This window comes from Halichoerus grypus, chromosome 6, assembly GCF_964656455.1.
Source record: "Halichoerus grypus chromosome 6, mHalGry1.hap1.1, whole genome shotgun sequence".
NCBI lineage: Eukaryota > Metazoa > Chordata > Mammalia > Carnivora > Phocidae > Halichoerus > Halichoerus grypus.
In genome coordinates, this window is record NC_135717.1 from 6,378,715 (window position 1) to 6,396,725 (window position 18,011).

Genomic DNA, 18,011 nt, shown 5'->3' on the forward strand with positions numbered 1-18,011 from the left:
GGGCCCTCATCCGGGGCCTGCCTTTTGCCCACAGCCGTCGGACTCCGCCTCCGGAAGTGCCACTGAGAAGCGCCGGCCTCCGAGCGGGCTAGAGCGACCCCGGAAACGCTGGGGCTGCTCCTAGAGCGAGGGTGTCCGCGACGGGACGGCCGCTTGGCCTGCCCCTCCGCTCGGGTGAGTGCCTGGCAGCCGTTCTGGGGTCGCGGTGGGCGTCGCCGTTAGTTTAGGCTCCCGGGAAGGAGGGGGAGGCGCCCGGTTCCGGCCGACGGCGGTTTCGTCCCCAGGAGCGCTCAGGGGCTGGGGTGCGAGGGCCTGTTTCTTCTCAGTCAGGGTTCACCCTGACGCCCGGCGGACTGAGGGCCTCGCCGCCGGGGCCCGGTGACCCTGCCCTGGTGCGAGCTGGGTCTCTGTGGCCCGCCTTGCTCTTCGGGGAGCGCGTGTTCACCTAACAGGGAAGTGGGAGGAGGGCAGCGCCGGGCGAGGCCTTCCGAGGGCAGGGCGCCAGGGCCGTTTCTGGGGTTGTGGAAGCGGGACGGAGCCCTGTGGCGTCCTTGGGTTTGAAGGACACGAGCCAAACCTGTTTGAGTCTCAGCTCTTCCCTGGCTCACTGTCAGGGCCGTGGGAAGCGGCCTGCCCGCCTCGTCTGCGTTGGTGAAGGGTCTGACCCCCACCCCCTCCCCCCACCAGGTGGGAATTTTGTCATTAGGCAAGCCTATTTAGGAATTCAAAGTGGGCAGAGTGTTTGCCAAGTAATTCCGCGGGGGCCTGCCTTAAAAAAAAAAAAAAAAAAGGTAATCAGAACTAGCATGTTTCTCTGGGTACAAACTTGACCCTTGAAAGAAGTCTGTACATATCAAATATTTTTTTTTTTTAAGATTTTATTTTTTTATTTATATGACAGAGAGAGACACAGCGAGAGCAGGAACACAAGCAGGGGGAGTGGGAGAGGGAGAAGCAGGCTCCCCGCCGAGCAGGGAGCCCGATGCGGGGCTCGATCCCAGGATCCTGGGACCATGACCTGAGCCTAAGGCAGACGCATAACGACTGAGCCCCCCAGGCGCCCCTATACATTTCAAATATTTTAAACTCTTCTCAGAAATCTTTAAGTTGTGCTTTCTTGATTTTTGTTTTTCTTGAAATACCACAAATTCTGAATTAGTGGAGTTTAAAGCTGCACACTTGGACCATATGATTTGGTTCTTAAATATTTGAAACTGAATAATTTCCATTTTTCCTTCTGTTGTTTTATTAAGGTGGTTGGTTATTATTAACTGTTTTTATCGAGTACCTGCAGTGTGTAAGATACTTTGCTAAGTCCTGAGGATGTAAAATAATGGGCTGGCTTAACTTAGTGCAATAAATTCTCGCAATCTCACCCGGCAGTGATGGTCCTTGTCCTCCAGAACAGGGATGGAGGAGCTATCCGCCCAGGAAGCAGCAGGATCGCCAGCTGTCCAGTTTCAGTCTTTGGAGAGCCTGTCTGAGGGTCTGTCCCCAGAGCCTCCGTTCGTGCAGGACACCGACATGGAACAGGAGCTCAATGGGGGTAAGGCCGAGAGAGCACTTAAATCCAAGAGAACGGGGGTGCAGTGGGGCTCCTGGGCCTGGTATGAGAGAGGCCGGGAACTTCAATAAGAAGATGGCCCCTAGGGGAGGTCTGGAAGGGAGGGTCAGATGGGACTCAGTTCAGTCCTGGTCTTGGGCTCTTCTGTTAAGGACAGCCCATCTTTCTTTAATAGGCAGAGTGGTGGTCATTCACTCTGCTTTGGCTTTTTTTCATTCATACAACCTCCACTTTATCCTGGTTTCACATCCAGAACAATTTCTAAGATACGCTGCTTTTGCTGCATCTCACAATCCTTGCCTCGCTTTTACTTCCTCTTAGATTTAGGGCCCTTCTCTCCCCCTGTTCCCTTCACTTAGTTTCTTCCCTCCTTGATGACTTTGCGAGCTCTGCCACCTGCCGTTCTGTTGCAGCTGCAGTGTTTGTGACTAATCTAATTTTGGCCAAAAAAGCAACCATTTAATTCCTTGGTCGAGCACAACGCCTGTACGAGTGTATACATATCACATATTGACTCAGCAGTAACATCTTTATGTATCGTATAGATAGGTTGACATGTCTTGTACTTTTTTTGTTTTGTAAGAACCTTGTTTTAAATTGCTGTGGCCAACTGCAGTGCCTGAAATAACTTATGTGTCAGCAACACCAATTGAGTGCCATGGTGTGTAGAGTGCTGTGGGGTGTTGCGGGAGTGTGGAAAAGGTTGTGAGGAAACAGATGACCATTCCTTATTCTTGGGAGCCTTACACAATGGTTGCAGAGACAGTGCCCTTTCACATGAAGGCTTACTGAAATTTACAGAACAGTGTCTGGGAAAGCATCAGAAGTCAGCTAAATAGTCATTGCCCTGGACAGGTCACTGCAAGTCTTTATGCTTTGCTTTGCCCATCTGCAAAACAGGTGTAGTGCTTACCCTCCTGTTAGAGGAATGTCCTGTCATGAGAATAAAGTGAAATATGAGATTTTATAAGAAAATCCTGAATCACGGGTCTAAACATGGGTAAAGAGGGCATGCTGATGCTGAGAAGGAGCAGAGTAGATGCACTCAGTACCTGATAAACGTTCATTGGTTTTACTAGAATGTTGATGTGAAGAAGGGTCCCACTGACTCCCTCTTCTGTCAGGGAGCCCTGGGGAAGGGTTGCTCTCACTCTTGGCTCCTCTCTCCTCCCTCAGCTCCACCTGTTCCCCAGGTGCCTGCTCTTCCCCATGAGGGAAGCCCAGGAGACCAGGCAGCTACGCTCCTGACAGCCAGGTACCAGGTGAGCTGAGGAACCCTCTGTTTTTCCTCAGGGACTGTTGCTACTGATCGAGTGTGGCCCTTCCCTCATCCCATCCGTAAACCCTGCCGCGAATTTTTTTCAATAGCAGACCCCAGTTTGGGAATTGATCCTCTTCAGAGACCTGGACTTCACAGAAACCACCTTCCCATTTCCCCACCTCCACCAGTAAACACTGTTCCTTCTCTATCCCTGGTGCTGTGATGGGCGTTTATTAGATGTTAAAGGTTATGGAACTTATTCCCTAGTTTCTAGTCTGTTTTCCCTCCTCCCCAGCTTTGCTACACACTGGACACCCTCGACGCCCTCTCTGTGTCATCTCCTTTTTTCTGGCCACGATGCTATAGTGGCCTCATTCCCCAGAGCAGCCAGGCTGTGTTATTTCAGGAGTTTGTGACATTCGAGGATGTGGCTGTGCACCTTACTCGAGAGGAATGGGGATGCCTGGACCCTGTTCAGAGGGATCTCTACAGAGAAGTGATGTTAGAGAATTATGGGAACGTGGTCTCACTGGGTAAGGACTTTCTTATTATTCAGTTTACCTATTAGGATTTCTTTACTTCCTTGTTTCTGAGGAGGTGCGAGGTCTCTGAGAAAGTAGAGATTGGTTCAGATTCCAGGTCTTAGAACCTCTGAATCCTCCATCTTCAAGGTCATTTCCTCTGGGAGTGGGTTTTCTTGCGGGGGGGTGAGTTCAAGAGGAGACATTTTACTCCTTATCTTTAATTAACGATTCCTGCTTTCGTGGGGCATCTGTTTCCTGTTAGAAAAGGGAAACTTGCTTGTGCTTTGCCTAAGTTCTCACCTTCTCTATCTTTTCCTTTTTTATGAGAGGGACTTTAGAGCCTCCCAATCCACAACCAGACAGTTCCTTCCTGGTAATTCAGTGCCCCTGTATCTGAAAGTTTCGCATTTTCCTTGGAAGAAGAAATTCTTTTTTTAAAGATAGGCTAAAATCCTTGTTGAATGATCCCTCACCTCTTAACATTCCTAAATTCATCTCCAAGAGGCAGAGTTCGAGAGACTTCATTTAAAGACATGACTCACTGCAAGTCTATTTCAGTGAGTCATCCAGATGGTAGTCCTAAGTAACCTCACCCGGAGCAGCAGAAGTTTCAGCTTTAAACCGAGTCTCTCCTTTGTTGTTTGGGTGGTACAGCGGGCTGCCGGGATTAGGCACCCGGTAGTGCTCTAGAGCAGCATCAACGGGGCTGTTGGCAGCCCCCTTGATGTGAGCATTGCTCCTTTTCCTCTTTTTTTTGCCAGTCTCTGCTTCTGCTTTTTTTTGTTTTTAATCTTTTGTATGTATATATTTAATCACACTTTTTCTTTTCTCTCTCTCTTTTTTTTTTTTTGGCTTTGCCTATGCTGGTGGCATCCAGGGTGTTCCTTTGTCTCCTTGATTATGCTCAGGATTAAAGAAGGCTTTTTACCTGTGGGGAGGCAGCCTGCCCACTGGGAAGGTTTTTAGTGTGTTTCCCATTCCTGGCTCTTTGATCTTTGTAGGCATACTTCTCCGCCTTCCTACCACCCGGATTCATAGTGTGAATTCCTGCCCGGCCCTGAGTCATACCCAGGCAAGTGCTTTCTCTGGAGAAACACTTGCAGTTCTTTCAGCAGGAATCTCCAAGAGATGGCCCAAGTATCGGCTTCCCATCGATATTGCTCGTCCCCGCTCGGAAACTCCTTTTCCACGATTGTAAGATATTACACTTGATTGATGCTCTCAGGATGCCACCACTGTGTAAAATTGCAGCTCCTCAGATGACCTTTGTTAAATTTCGGAAGGGCCAAGGAGGTCCTCCATTGCAGCCAGATGAATTTTGAACCTGAGTTCTGAGTTCATTCATAAGCCACGATTGGTGGTCATCTACTTGTGTTCTGAGAAACCACAAAGTTCAACTCCAGCTCCTCAGTTATGATCTTTTCATGTTATTTTAGAATGTGGAACATATGCTGTGCACCTCTCTTTTCTGTAGTGAATATGACCAGCCCCTTCTGTTGTCTGACTTTTCTGTGACCCCTGGGCTTTCCTCATGTTTAACACTCTAGTCTTCTCCTTTAAGTCCCCATGGCCCCCTCCAAGGCCCTGACTTTGTCCCCTTTATTCTTTGTGGTGCTATACAGATTGATGCATTTAAATGACTTTTCCTGATCAAGTGTTCCTTAGCTCTGTCCTTGATGGATGGGAAATGGGAGGGCAAAAGAGTTTAATTTCTTTATTTCAGGGTATCAAATTGAATGTATATTTAACAACTTTGTAAACTGTAAAGTGATGTAATTGTAAACTGCTGTTAATTTTATCTAATAATTACATAATTTCCAACAGTTAACCTGTCTACTTTTTGGAGTAAACAAACTTCTTAGCACTTGAGTCAGCCTAGTAGCACAGCGTGCTATTAGACTGAATTTTATCCCATTTCCTGTGTCATCTCTGCACAAGTACAGGACACTCATGCACACGCACACATACTGGCTACAAATGCATACAACAGACCCTCCTGTTCACCTTGCTTTTGTGACCACGTCAGCAGCATCTTTTTAGTTAATTATTTTTTAGTTCTCAGGAAATCATTCTCATATTTGTGGGCTCAGCAGACTCCACCTGAAATGTAAGTTTATACACTTAATTAGCTTAATGTTTGGTATTGTAAAATATGGACTTAGCAGCCCCACTGTCAAGTTCACATCTTTTCCCCATGGCAGTAGCTCAGTTGTCACAGACATCAAAACTTTGTTCCTTTGGGTAAGTGCTTTTACTATATAGTAGTAAACATACAGAGTATGAACAGCTGAATAAACGAATAAAAAAGTAAGTGAAAAGTCATATTTTTCATTAACAAATCTAAAAAGCATGTTCTGTTGACAGCAAGTGAATTATTGGCTTGAGGGTCATACCCAAAGGGAAGTTATCTGTGACTTAGTGCCGGAGATTAAGACCAGGAAAGTGGTCTGGATTGCATTTCATACAGGGTCAGTGTGGCAGGTGCCTTATTGCTCTCAGGATGCCACCACCATTGACATCATTAGAAACATGCCTATCAGAATTCTGGTTGTTAAGTAAGTTGATAAATCAGGAAATGTTTGGCACATACCCTTTGCTTTTTGAAATTGATGTCATGAGGACAAAAATGATTTTGTATAGAATGTCTTTTACTACCATGGCTATTTACTATTTATTGAGGAGCCAATGTGTTACGAGGTACTATACATATCTCATTTAGTACTTGCCATAACCCTGTGAGCAAATGTTATTCTATTTTATACCTGAGGAAACAGGCTCAAAAGTTAAGTGATCCCCTCAGGGTCAGAACTAGGCATAAGACTCAGATCTGAATCTGAAGCTCATGTTCTTTTTCATTGTTTTGCCCCTTAGGACAAGTAGTCCAACCACATATGGTGTTTTGAGCTTTTGTTTTTGTTTTTTAAAGATTTATACATCTAATTCTTTAGAGAGAGAGAGTGGTGGGGAGGAGCAGAGGGAGAGAAGGTCCCAAGTCGCCTCCGTGCTGAGTGCAGAGCCCGACATGGGGCTTGATCTCACGACCCTAAGGTCACCACCCTGAGATCACAATCTGAGACAAAACTGAGTCAGATGCTCAACCAACTGTGCCACCCAGGGACCTCACATGTGGTTTTTTTATATTCTTACGGCTTTATACTCTGATGACAATCAGAAAAAGCCATGAAAAATTGGACAGATGGGCATTAGGTTGTACAGTTTGGGAGCAGAAAGAACATGCATTCAAGAAGAAATAAAATTGTGTAGGAATACAGTCCATTAAAATAGGTATCTAGGGGCGCATGGGTGGCTCAGTCGGTTAAACAGCTGTTTTTGGCTCAGGTCATGATCCCAGGGTCATAGGATCGAGCCCTGTGTCATGCTCCCTGCTCAGTAGGAAGCCTGCTTCTCTCTCTGCCCCTCCCTCCTGCTCTGCTCTCTCTCACTATCTCTCTCAAATAAATAAATAAAATAAAATAAATAGGTATCTACATAAGAACAATATTACTAAGGAGAGATTTCTTTTGTCTCTTAAGGACCAAGAAGAAGGGCATGAAGCTTCCAGGTGGCTAAAATCTTAGCATAACTGGTATAAGCAAAAAAACAAATAATGAGGTGAATTTTAAATGTTATTTTTAAAGACCAGGTTAAGTTAAAAATAAAGCTAATTGGAGAACTGTCAAGGTTTAAATTAAAAAAATTAAAAGGTTTTGGGGTGCCTGGGTGGCTCAGTTGTTAAGCATCTGCCTTCGGCTCAGGTCATGATCCCAGGGTCCTGGGATCAAGCCCTGCGTTGGGCTCCCTGCTCAGCAGGAAGCCTGCTTCTCCCTCTTTCATTCCCCCTGCTTGTGTTCCTGCTCTTGTTATCTCTCTCTGTCAAATAAATAAAATCTTAAAAAAAATAATAAAATTAAAAATTAAAAGGTTTTAATAAAAGATTAAATAATTTTAGATAGGAAAAATTAATTGCAAATGCATATTTTGAAAGCATAGAGTTCTGACTTTAAAATTTAGGAAAAAGGCATTCAGGCCAATGGCAAGAAAACCTGCCTTAATGCTTCCTGTGACCCTTAGAATGTTAGACTAGAAAGAATATAAACTGTGGAATCAGACTTGGGTTCATCTTACCAACTGTCTACATTGAGCAGATTATTTAAACTGATACTTATTTTCTTCAACTATAAAACATGAAAAATAATGTATGCCTTTCTGGGTTTATGCCAAGGATTAAATTAGATTAAATTATGTTGTAAGTGTAAGTACCTGGCTCATGGTAGTTACTTAAATGCTTTTTTGGAAAGGACTGCAGGTGATCAGATTTAAAAAAAATTTTTTTTTAAAAATTTTTTAAGTAGGCTCCACGCTCAGCATGGAGCCCAACACAGGGCTTGAACTCACAACCTGAGGTCAAGACCTGAGCTGAGATCAAGAGTCGGATGCTAAACCAACTGAGCCACCCAGGTGCCCCAGACCAGATTTTTTAATATAAACAAATTTCAGGAGTATGTTTAAATTATTTCTTTATAATGGAATTTCCTCCGATTGAATATTGCTCATACTTTTGTGAAAGAGTTTGGATTTTTATTTTAAAGAGACTTTCATTTCTTTGACACTTAAGTGATCTTTTAGTTTGCTTTTAACTAGAACATCCATGACTCCAAATATGTTGGATCCTGGCTATCCATGTATTACTCTATAATCACTATTTCTCTGTTCTTTTTTTTTTTTTTTTTTTTGAGAGAGAACACGAGCGGAGTTGGTGGGGGGGAACAGAGGGAGAAGCAGACTCCCCACTGAGCAGGGAATCCGAGGTGGGGCTCAATCTCAGGACTCCAGGATCATGACCTGAACCGAAGGCAGACGCTTAACCAACTGAGCCACCCAGGCGCCCCTCTCTGTTCTTTTTTATTTATTTTCACTTTTTACTCCATTGTCGGTATGTTGATCTCCTGTTGTCTTTCTGTACATATGTTGGAGGAAGGGACAGATTTCAACACAATCATTATTTTTTACTAGCAGATTATGTGAAAGCCAGGTTCTGAAAGACTGGGTTTGAGCCCTAGCTTTGCTAGTTATTGTGACCTTGGGCAAGTTATTTAAACTGTCAGTCTTAGTTTTCTTATTTGTAAAATGGGTACAGCAGTAGTTTCTACTTCATAAAGTTATGATGAGTATTAAATTAGTGAAAATTTGTAAAGTTCTTGGTGTGGTACTTTGCACCTACCAAATGTGCAGTAAACCTTAGCTTAATATTTTAATGATACTGATGATATAGATGACTTTTTTTTTTTTTAAGATTTTATTTATTTATTTGACAGAGAGAGACACAGCAAGAGAGGGAACACAAGCAGGGTGAGTGGGAGAGGGAGAAGCAGGCCTCCCGCGGAGCAGGGAGCCCGATGTGGGGCTCGATCCCAGGACCCTGGGATCATGACCTGAGCCGAAGGCAGACGCTTAACGACTGAGCCACCCAGGTGCCCCGATATAGATGACTTTTAAGTCTATATTTTGAACCCTGTTCTCTCATCAAAACTAGTCTTTCTTTTTTTTTTTTTAAGATTTATTTATTTGTCAAAGAGAGAGAGCACAAGCAGGGGGAATGGTGGGCAGAGGGAGAAGCAGGCTCCCCGCTGAGCAAGGAGTCTGATGTAGGACTCGATCCCAGGACCCCGGGATCATGACCTCAGACAAAGGCAGACGCTTAACCGATTGAGCCACCCAGGTGCCCCCAGAACTGTAGTATTTTATCTCTAACTGCCTACTAGACATTTTCTCTTATTCCTGACTGCATTAACTTAAACACAATCTAAAATCAAACCCTTCTTTCCTCATGGAGACAGTTTTTTTTGTTGTGTATAGGTGATGTGGGTATAGATATAGAATAAATAAGCAACATTTGCTTCAGTTATCAAATACTTAGAAACACTTTGATATCTGAGCTAAAAGTTACAAATTCTGTTATCAGAATTCTGAGCAGAATATTTGCTGCTTCATGCCATGCTTTTTTTTTTAAACTTGAAAACTATTTCATTTGACATGGAGGACCTCAACTAAATAAGCGTCCAAAGGAGGGGAATAGACTGTTAATCCCCAGCAGGAATTCGGGAACACAGTAAATGCCTTTCTTTTATCTGTTCTGTATCTTCCTGTTCATAGGTTCTCACATGGAATCCCAAGAGGACAGCTGTTGGTTTGTCATATTTTACAGGCCTAGTGCCCTTTAATAAACTGGTTATCTGTTATATGTTGACGCTAGGACACAAAATTGGCACTCATTAAGTAGCTCTTAAGTAAATAAATCAAAAGAAGTACAAGATATAAGATACATGGTCCCTGCTAGTAAGAGTTTATAAATGAAGTAGGGATGATAATTCCTGAAGCCAGTTAAATAAAAATCTATAAACTCCATTATATAGTGACATGTCAGGATAAGAGGAACAAATAATAAATTGTGTAGACATTCAGTAAGTGGAGGAAAAGGCTTTTGGAGTTGACGGGCTTGAGCTAGCCCTTGTATGTGTGCTACTAGAAGATTTCTAGTCTGAAGACGTATAAAAACTTCCCCTTTGATACTATAATAGTTCTGCCCCCCTCAGGATCAGACTGCTTCTTGCTTTTGCTTTAAAAGAGATTAGATCCTAGCAGTCCATTATGTAAGCCAAGAAAGACCATTTTTATGTGAAGGTGCACTTTCATTGCACTTGCCTCTCTCTATCATATTATAGTTAGTTGTTTATATCTGTCTCTACATAGTTTCCATATGGGAGGCACCCCGTAGATGTTTGTTGAATAAACAAGAGTGTAAGCTCCTAATGGGTAAGAATGTGTTATTTTTTGTTTCCTCATGTTCACTGAAGCGAATTGAGATTGGTGAAGTTTCTTGAGATTGGTTCTTGGAATATCAGTCCTCACTGATTCTGTTGCTGCAGTTGAGCTCACCACACAACAGGTGCTTGAGTATTCACCTTCCTCCAGTCCAGCGAAGTTATATTTTGATGACTTCCCTTTTGACCTGGTCTAATACTTGTAGACCAGGTCTAATACAAAGATTGATCTATAGGCAACAGCTGAAGAGTGAAAATGATCACTTCTGTGAAGACAGGTACACACTCATGCACCAATTCCCTTGTCTGAGTAATGTTTAAATGAATACTTCTCCCAAAGTCATCAACTTGCCCCGTAACACACCTCTTCCTGGAGCACAAGTAGGAGCTCCCTGTAGAAGATCTTTGCCCTTCTTACTCTCCAGGCCTTCCCTAATGTCTTCTAAGAATTTACTTTCTCTCTCCATTAACTGTTAGTTAAGAGAAAAAGTGTCTTTGTGTAGTGTCTGGGGATAAATCGCCACATCCCATTTCCTTCTCTGTGAGCAGGATTTCCAATTTCCAAGCCTGATGGGATCTCCCAGCGGGAACAAGATCTACAGGTCTTTGATCTGGAAACTAAGAATAGAGAAGTCTTAAGAGATGACTGCTCAGGTGAGTAAGGTAGAATCGATCAGATGGAATTAGTAGGGAAGTAAGAGTCAAATTGTTGAGCCAAATTGTAGCTGCTTTGGCAGTCAGAATGAAGAGCTCGGTCTATATACTAGATGGCGAGCTCCTTCCTCTTCCCTTCAGTTTTGATGAATTCTTTGCATTTACTTTATCCCTTATCCACAAGTTGTACTGGGTCCCTGTTCAAGTTGCTTATCTATAATTCTTTTGAACTACTTCCCTATTACCTGCTTTGAAACACCTTAATTGGTTATCTTCTTTGCCAAAAACGTCCTCTGTTTCTACCACACCCTGAACCATTTGTATATTACCTCACTGCTCCTATTCATGCCCTTGCATCTGCTGTTGAGATTTTGTGCCTGTGCTTCAGAGTAAATAAACTCTCATTTTAGTAGATTCTAGATTATTTAGTTTTCTCCTCTCTGAGGTTTTTTTTTTCCCCCTAAGCACAGGGTACAGATTACATTTGCATTTTCTATTTATATATTGAATCAGATGGAGAGACAAGAGAAGAGAACAAGCTGTTGATTCCTAAGCAGGAAATTTTGGAAGAAGTACATTCATACAAAGTGAGAGTAGGAAGACTCAAAAAGGATATTGCCCAAGTTCCTGGGACTAGAGAAGTGTCTAAACCTGAGGACAGATTAGAAAGGCTTCAGGAAATCCTAAGGAAATTTCTCTTCCTGGAGAGAGAGTTTAGGCAGATAACAATCAGCAAGAAAGCCTTCACCAGTGACAGTGAATGTAATGAACCTGAAAAAAGCTTCAGTCTGGACTCTACCCTTGATACAGATCAGAGAGTTCTTAGAATACAGAATATTGATGATACTGATAAGTATGACATGGGTGTGAACCAGAATTCAGCTGCTGGTAAACAAGAACAAATAAATCTCATACAGGATGTTCAGAGTAGTGAATATAAGGAAAGCTTAATGGATCTCTCCCATCTTAGTAAATGTGACAGCATTCCTGCCACAGAGAAATCCTATAAATGTGATGCATGTGAGAAAGTCTTCCATCAGAGCTCTGCCCTTTCTAGACATCAGAGAATTCATACTAGAGAGAAACCCTACAAATGTAAAGAATGTGAAAAATCTTTCAGTCAGAGTTCAAGTCTTAGTCGACATAAAAGAATACACACTAGAGAAAAACCCTATAAATGTGAAGCATCTGATAAATCCTGTGAAGCATCTGATAAATCCTGTAGTCAGAGCTCAGACATAACTCCACATAAGAGGATTCACACTAGAGCAAAGTCTTATAAATGTAGTAATTGTGAAAGGGTTTTCAGTCGCAGTGTACATCTTACTCAACATCAGAAGATTCACAGAGAGATGCCCTGTAAGTGTACTGTATGTGGCAGTGACTTCCATCATACCTCACACCTTGCTGAACATCAGAAAGTCCACTGTGAAGAGAAAGCCTATGAATACAATGATTGTGGGTTGACCTTTATGAAACATCAAGGAATTCATCTCAGAGAAAAGCCCTATACGTGTAATGAATGTGGAAAGGACTTCAGATTGAATTCCCATCTTATTCAGCATCAAAGAATTCACACAGGAGAGAAACCACATGAATGTAATGAGTGTGGAAAAGCTTTTGGTCAAACTTCATGCCTTATTCAGCATCACAAAATTCATGGGAAAGAGAAGTCCTATGAGTGTAATGATTATGAGGAAAGTTTCAATCATAGCTCAGATCTTGTTCTTCAGCAAGAAGTCCTCACCAGAGAAAAAGCCTTTGATTGTGATGCATGGGAAAAGAACCTCAGTCAGACAGCACACCTTGGTCAACATCAAAGAATTCATACCAAAGAGAAACCTTATGAATGTGACGAACGTGGGGAGACGTTTAGTCAAATTCAGGCCTCATTCAACATCTGAGAGTTCACACCAGGGAGAAATTATATATGTACTGAAGGTGGTGAAGCCTTCAGTCATAGCTCAACCTTATTCAGCATCAGAGAATCCACACCAGAGAGAAACTCTCTGAATGTGATGAATGTAGGAAAACTATTTGTCAGTGTTAAAACTTCATCGACATCTGCGAACCCATACCAATGAGAAAATCCATGAATACATTGAATGTGGTAAATGCTTCATGCTATTTTCATACCTTAGTCACCATTGGAGAATTCTTACTGGAATAAAATTCCATCACTGTAATAAATGTGAAATAGCCTTCAGTCAAAGAAACTACCTTGTTCAGCATCAAATTCATTCCATGCAGAAAGCCTATGAATGTAATAAGCATGTATGCGCATGGGAGGATTCAGTCATATTCCACCCCTTATTCAACGTCAAAGAATCCGTGCCCAGGAGAAGCCATTCAAGTGTAGCAAAGGTGACAAATCTTTCAGTGGGAGTTCAAGTCTTTTTCGTCATTAGAATCTCCACACCAGACCAGAATCTGATACAATGCAAATGGAAAAAATGTACCTCTACATTTCAGGCTTTACTCAACATCAAAATACTGGAGAGAAATTTTTATATAAAATTGTTAGCCCTGATTTTTTCATTGCAGAAGAAGATAGTCTGAGGAGTGACTTGGTGAATGCAATGCTGTTTCCTCATGGTATTCTTTTATTTAATAGGTGGTGTAGGTAGGTATATAAACTTTATTTATGGAGCTCATTTAAACTATTTTTTAAAATATGGCCTATGAACATTTTTATTTTTCCTGAAATTTGGTTCCTGTTACAGCTTCTCTAAGATATTGTTAATACACCCATGTAAAAACATAATTAACTTCTGGAAAGTAGCTCATTTAGATTTTTCTGCTGTTCTCAGCCCAAGTTCTCTCCAAAACAGACTCTTAGGTCTGCTGTTTTCTGAGCATCCTACTTTCCTGTTGCTTTCCAGCCACAACACTTGGATTCCTGTTAATTTCTCCATTTTCTTAGTACCTTCAAATGATGGTTTTCTAGTTTTAAGCTTCTCACCAGCAGGTTTGCCATCCCTACTTGATGTTCGTGTTCTGGTGTCTTCTTTCCTAAAGTGAAGCATCTACCTTTAAAAAGAATTGGATTTCCACATCCTGTCCATCCATGAGTTTGAAGGATTCCATCTCTACTGCGTTTGCGGCAGGCAGCTAAACATTTTCAAATGACACCCCACCCAATAGCTGTCTTGTCTGCATCCCACAGCCCTCTAAAAGAGCTAAGGACATCAGGGAGCCAACAAGACTCCTGATGGTCTAGCTACATTCATTCAGCGCCTGTTCTGCATGTCAAAGTTTAGAATTATTTTATATACTTCCTGTTGAAGGACAGCAAAATGCTCAGGTCTGCTTTTGATAGGGCAAAATATAAAGAACATATACAGAAAAGTCAGAGAACTTCATAAGGGAATGCAGCTTTTCAAAAAAGATACTGCTGTTCTTCTGTAATCTCTCTGGAGAGAGTATTTCAAGAGAGTGGCAGGTCTTCCTGGTAAAATTTTAACTACTACGATTGCTTCTTTATCTGTTTGGATTTTTGCCCCCCCTCTCCCATCAATCCAGGACAGTATTTGAAGTGTGGGGGCTTTGTGTATAATTGTTTATTCGTCATCGCATTTTCTGTATTTTACAAGAGTCTACAGGCCATATAAAAGAACTTGGTTTTTTGATTGATAAAAGTGATCACAGATGTCAGGATGTCCAGAGTTCAGGGTCACTGTCAACACCTAGCCAAGAATTCATGATTCTTTAGATGTTGTCAAAGCATTTTATTATATTTTTCCATCTTAAGTTTCTTAAGACAGGTGTTACTTAAAATTCTTACTGTCATTCCAGCAAGTGAGGCCTTCATAGTTCAGATGTTATAATATTCACTAGGGATTCTCAACAAATATATAACAATTTACTGCTTATTCTGTAATCCTCTTATGGCTAAGCTCTAAGATAGTTCTACCACCGTATTTTGCCTCTTAGCCATCAGCAAGCATAGGATCTTATCAGGGCAAAGTAGAGATCTAAATGAATTGATTTAAATGTAAAAGCAAATGAAAAATGCATGTTTTTTTTCCATTGTTTATGAATGTGTATGCCCTTATGTACAGAGACCAATGGTCACTTCTGGTGATTATGAAACAGATTAATCCCTAAATAGCAGAATATGTAAAAATCACATGTATGCATTTGGTTTAGGAATGTGCTTTTGTACTTCCACTTGAATAAAGGTGTGTTTGATACTCAGAATCTGTTTCAAAAAATATCTAAAGGCCTCAGCCAGAAGCATTTGGAAATCTTGGAATCACCTTCCTGGCTGCGACTCAGTTCCTTCCAGAAACCTGCTTCACAACAGGAGTGGATCAGTCTCCTTCACACTGATAGAAAGCTTGCTCTTCCACAGACTTGGGGAACAAAGTCTGAATGTTTAGGGTTTTAAGGATTATTCACTTGGGATGTTGTTGGCACATAAATAGTTTGAGGTTTCAGTAGGACTAGGCAGAATGTGTGTGTTTTTTTTTTAAATAAGTAAAACACATTTTAAAAAATGAGAAACCAAAATAATCCTGGAGGACAATTGTCTCTTTAAACTTGGAATATTTAATCAGTCCAATATAATGTGAGTTTGTGTTTTTAGTGTTTTAATCTTGAAGATTAAAGGAGAGGGAAGAGAAGAAATCTAATAGTTGAGGTACACCAAATATCCACCTACCTACATGCATATGTATGTTCATATTCAAACTTAATCCTCACACCTCTGCAAGGGAACTAGCTCCATTTTACAGAGGAACTGAGGTGTAGAGAGGTTGAAGAATCTGTTAGCGTCACTCAGCAAGTTAATGGCTCAAGTCCGGCCTGACTCCCAGGCTTTCCATCATCATGATGTTGATATTAGACACATCCCAGAACCCAGAGAAGTTTTCTTTGATAGCTCTTCATTCCCTGTTATATCCTCAGTGGTTGACTTACCAGTTTGCAATTAATCTGAATGCTCCCAGAGCTGTCTGGGATACTAGGAGAAAATATCCCAGTATCTTTTGGGAGCTAGTCAGAGATCCTGCTCCCTGAAACAGGCTTAGATGATTTTGACAATGACATGCCACAGGTCAGAGCTCCCAAATTCTTAGCTCTTGTCAAGCTATCCCAGCTCCCATTACTAGATTTACATTTCCATTTCTCAATGCCCAGAATGTGCTCTTTTTCCCTGCTAACTGGAACTTGCTGATTGATGGACATGTATTAGATTTCCTGTCACTTCTGACTAAATTACAGCATTGGAACAAGGTGGGTAATGGGAAAATCAAGTTTGATTCCTAGGTTTTTGACGAGCAAAAGCGTGGATAGACGTAGACTGGAGAGATGGGGACCACTGGAAGAGGAGCAGGGAGAGTATTTCAGGCAAAAGAGCATATCAGAAGGCCTTCAGATGAAAGAGTTTGGCATCTTCAAGGTAAGAAGCTCTCTGGAGGAATGCATTACCCTAGGAAGTAGTATGTGGGCAACTAAGGAAGTTTAAGAATGAAGTTGAAAGGAGGCCCCTTGGGTGTCATAACGGCAAAGCACAATGGAATTCCCACCTCTGAAAATGTGACCTCATCCATTCATTCATTCAGTAGTACAGTTGCCAGATGTGATGATGTTCAGTGCCAGCCCGTGGGCACAGTAACATAAATCAAACCATCAATATTAAGTGATGAAGACTAAAACAGAGTAGTTGTCACAGCAATGACGAATTGGACATACCTATGTTTGAGCTTTGCTATTTACTAGCTGTGTGACTTTAGGCATGTTAGCCTCTGTAGTTTCCTTGTCTATACGATGGTTAATAATAGCATGAAAATTAAATGAGGTAATGTAAAAGGTACTGGTTATATCTTAAGTGCCAAAAAGTTACGAACATAAACACCAATATAAAAACCAGTGAGAATGTAAGTGTTTAGCATAAAATCTAAAAAAGAGGGAATTAAGGAGCAAGCATTTAGCAGTGCAGGACTAGCATTGTCCAGGGAGGGATATTCTGGTTTTGGAGAACTTAAATATGAATTGAGAGGTCATCAGGAATCCTAGACTGTGGTAGGAACTGCCTCCCCATAGGCACTCCTTACTGGAGTCAGCAAGCCTTGACATCTGTCTTTTCTTGCTAACATTTGTATCCTATGGCATCACATCTGACACTCCCTTCAAAATACGGGCACATGAATGAATCTGTTTAATCTGAGACTGGAAGGATAATTTCAAACAGCGTACTGTACAAGTCAATGAGAAGATAAATACTGGAATTTTTCATTTTGCTGATGCATCCCATTCACACCCTTCACTTTTAGAAAATAGTTAACCTCATATTTGTATCCCATTCATGTTTATAGATTTACAACTTGGGCATAATGACAGTATCTGTCTTTTTCTTTCCCACACTTGATCCTATTACAAATCTCCACCTGGTCTAACCTTTGTTCTCCCCCCTGGTGCAGTTTGACTCCAGGCTCTGGTTTGAACTGGCCAGGGTTCTAAAGGCTGCCTTTACTTGCTTACTGAGTCTGCAGTTTTTGGCACCTAAAATTTTGAAAAAGTATGAACTTAATGGGATTGTTGTGAAAATTAATGAGATAATGCCAGTTTACTCCAAAACTGGTAACTGTTTCTGAGTTTAGCAGGAAACCCCCCCATCATGAACAATTCATTTCCCTAACATTTTTCCTGCTTCAACATATCAAAGCTATCTCTGGCAAACTCGTCCAGGCACAGTAGAGTGTTTGAAATCTTGACCCTATTTCTAAGGCTTTTCTTCCTCTTTTAGCCCATTGGTACCAATGTTAGTCCTGCTTACTTACATACTCAGGCACAGTTGGGAGGCAATGGAGTAATGGAGCGGAAACACCAGTCGGGTTGAAGCAACCTAGGGAGAGGACAGGCTGGACTGTAGGCATAGATAAGGGATTCGGGTCCAGCAGAGTCATCCCCGCTTTGTGGTTTGCAAGGAGGGAGGTGGGGATGGGTGGTAAAACGGCAGGGGTCAAGGGAGGCGGCAAATGAGGTGCATAGGGGACAGTGGGGGTGAGAAAGAAGGGAACAACCAGTTTAGATCCTAGGTCCACGTGGGCGATGAAGGGCAAATAGAGAAATCTAGCCCCATCCTCCCTCAATGCCTCCTTGGGTAAGGACAAACGCCAAAGGAGGCGCCATCCCAACGCGGTTCTGGGCCCAGCTCCCCAGCCGCCCCTGCAGGACCCGCGATC

At 42.1% G+C, this 18,011-nt stretch overlaps 1 protein-coding gene across 7 annotated transcripts; it reads left to right on the forward strand.

Annotated features, from left to right (window-relative positions):
* The first annotated feature begins 16 nt into the window (after positions 1 to 16).
* On the forward strand, positions 17 to 15,024 carry ZNF655 (zinc finger protein 655). 7 transcript variants are annotated; one of them, XM_036064803.2, is made up of 5 exons: positions 37 to 174; positions 1,384 to 1,546; positions 2,741 to 2,826; positions 3,232 to 3,358; positions 4,351 to 5,177. In XM_036064803.2, exons 2-5 carry the CDS (start codon positions 1,411 to 1,413, stop codon positions 4,545 to 4,547), a joined length of 546 nt encoding a protein of 181 aa, XP_035920696.1. In that variant the 5' UTR covers positions 37 to 174; positions 1,384 to 1,410; the 3' UTR covers positions 4,548 to 5,177. The 7 variants fall into 7 exon arrangements, with proteins under 7 accessions (XP_035920691.1, XP_035920690.1, XP_035920694.1 ...); XM_078074374.1 differs by lacking the exons at positions 37 to 174; positions 2,741 to 2,826; positions 3,232 to 3,358; positions 4,351 to 5,177 and adding exons at positions 10,204 to 10,295; positions 10,407 to 10,448; positions 10,720 to 10,824; positions 11,338 to 15,024 and having other exon boundaries at positions 1,408 to 1,546; XM_036064798.2 differs by lacking the exons at positions 2,741 to 2,826; positions 3,232 to 3,358; positions 4,351 to 5,177 and adding exons at positions 10,720 to 10,824; positions 11,338 to 15,024 and having other exon boundaries at positions 17 to 174; positions 1,404 to 1,546.
* Positions 15,025 to 18,011: the final 2,987 nt, after the last annotated feature.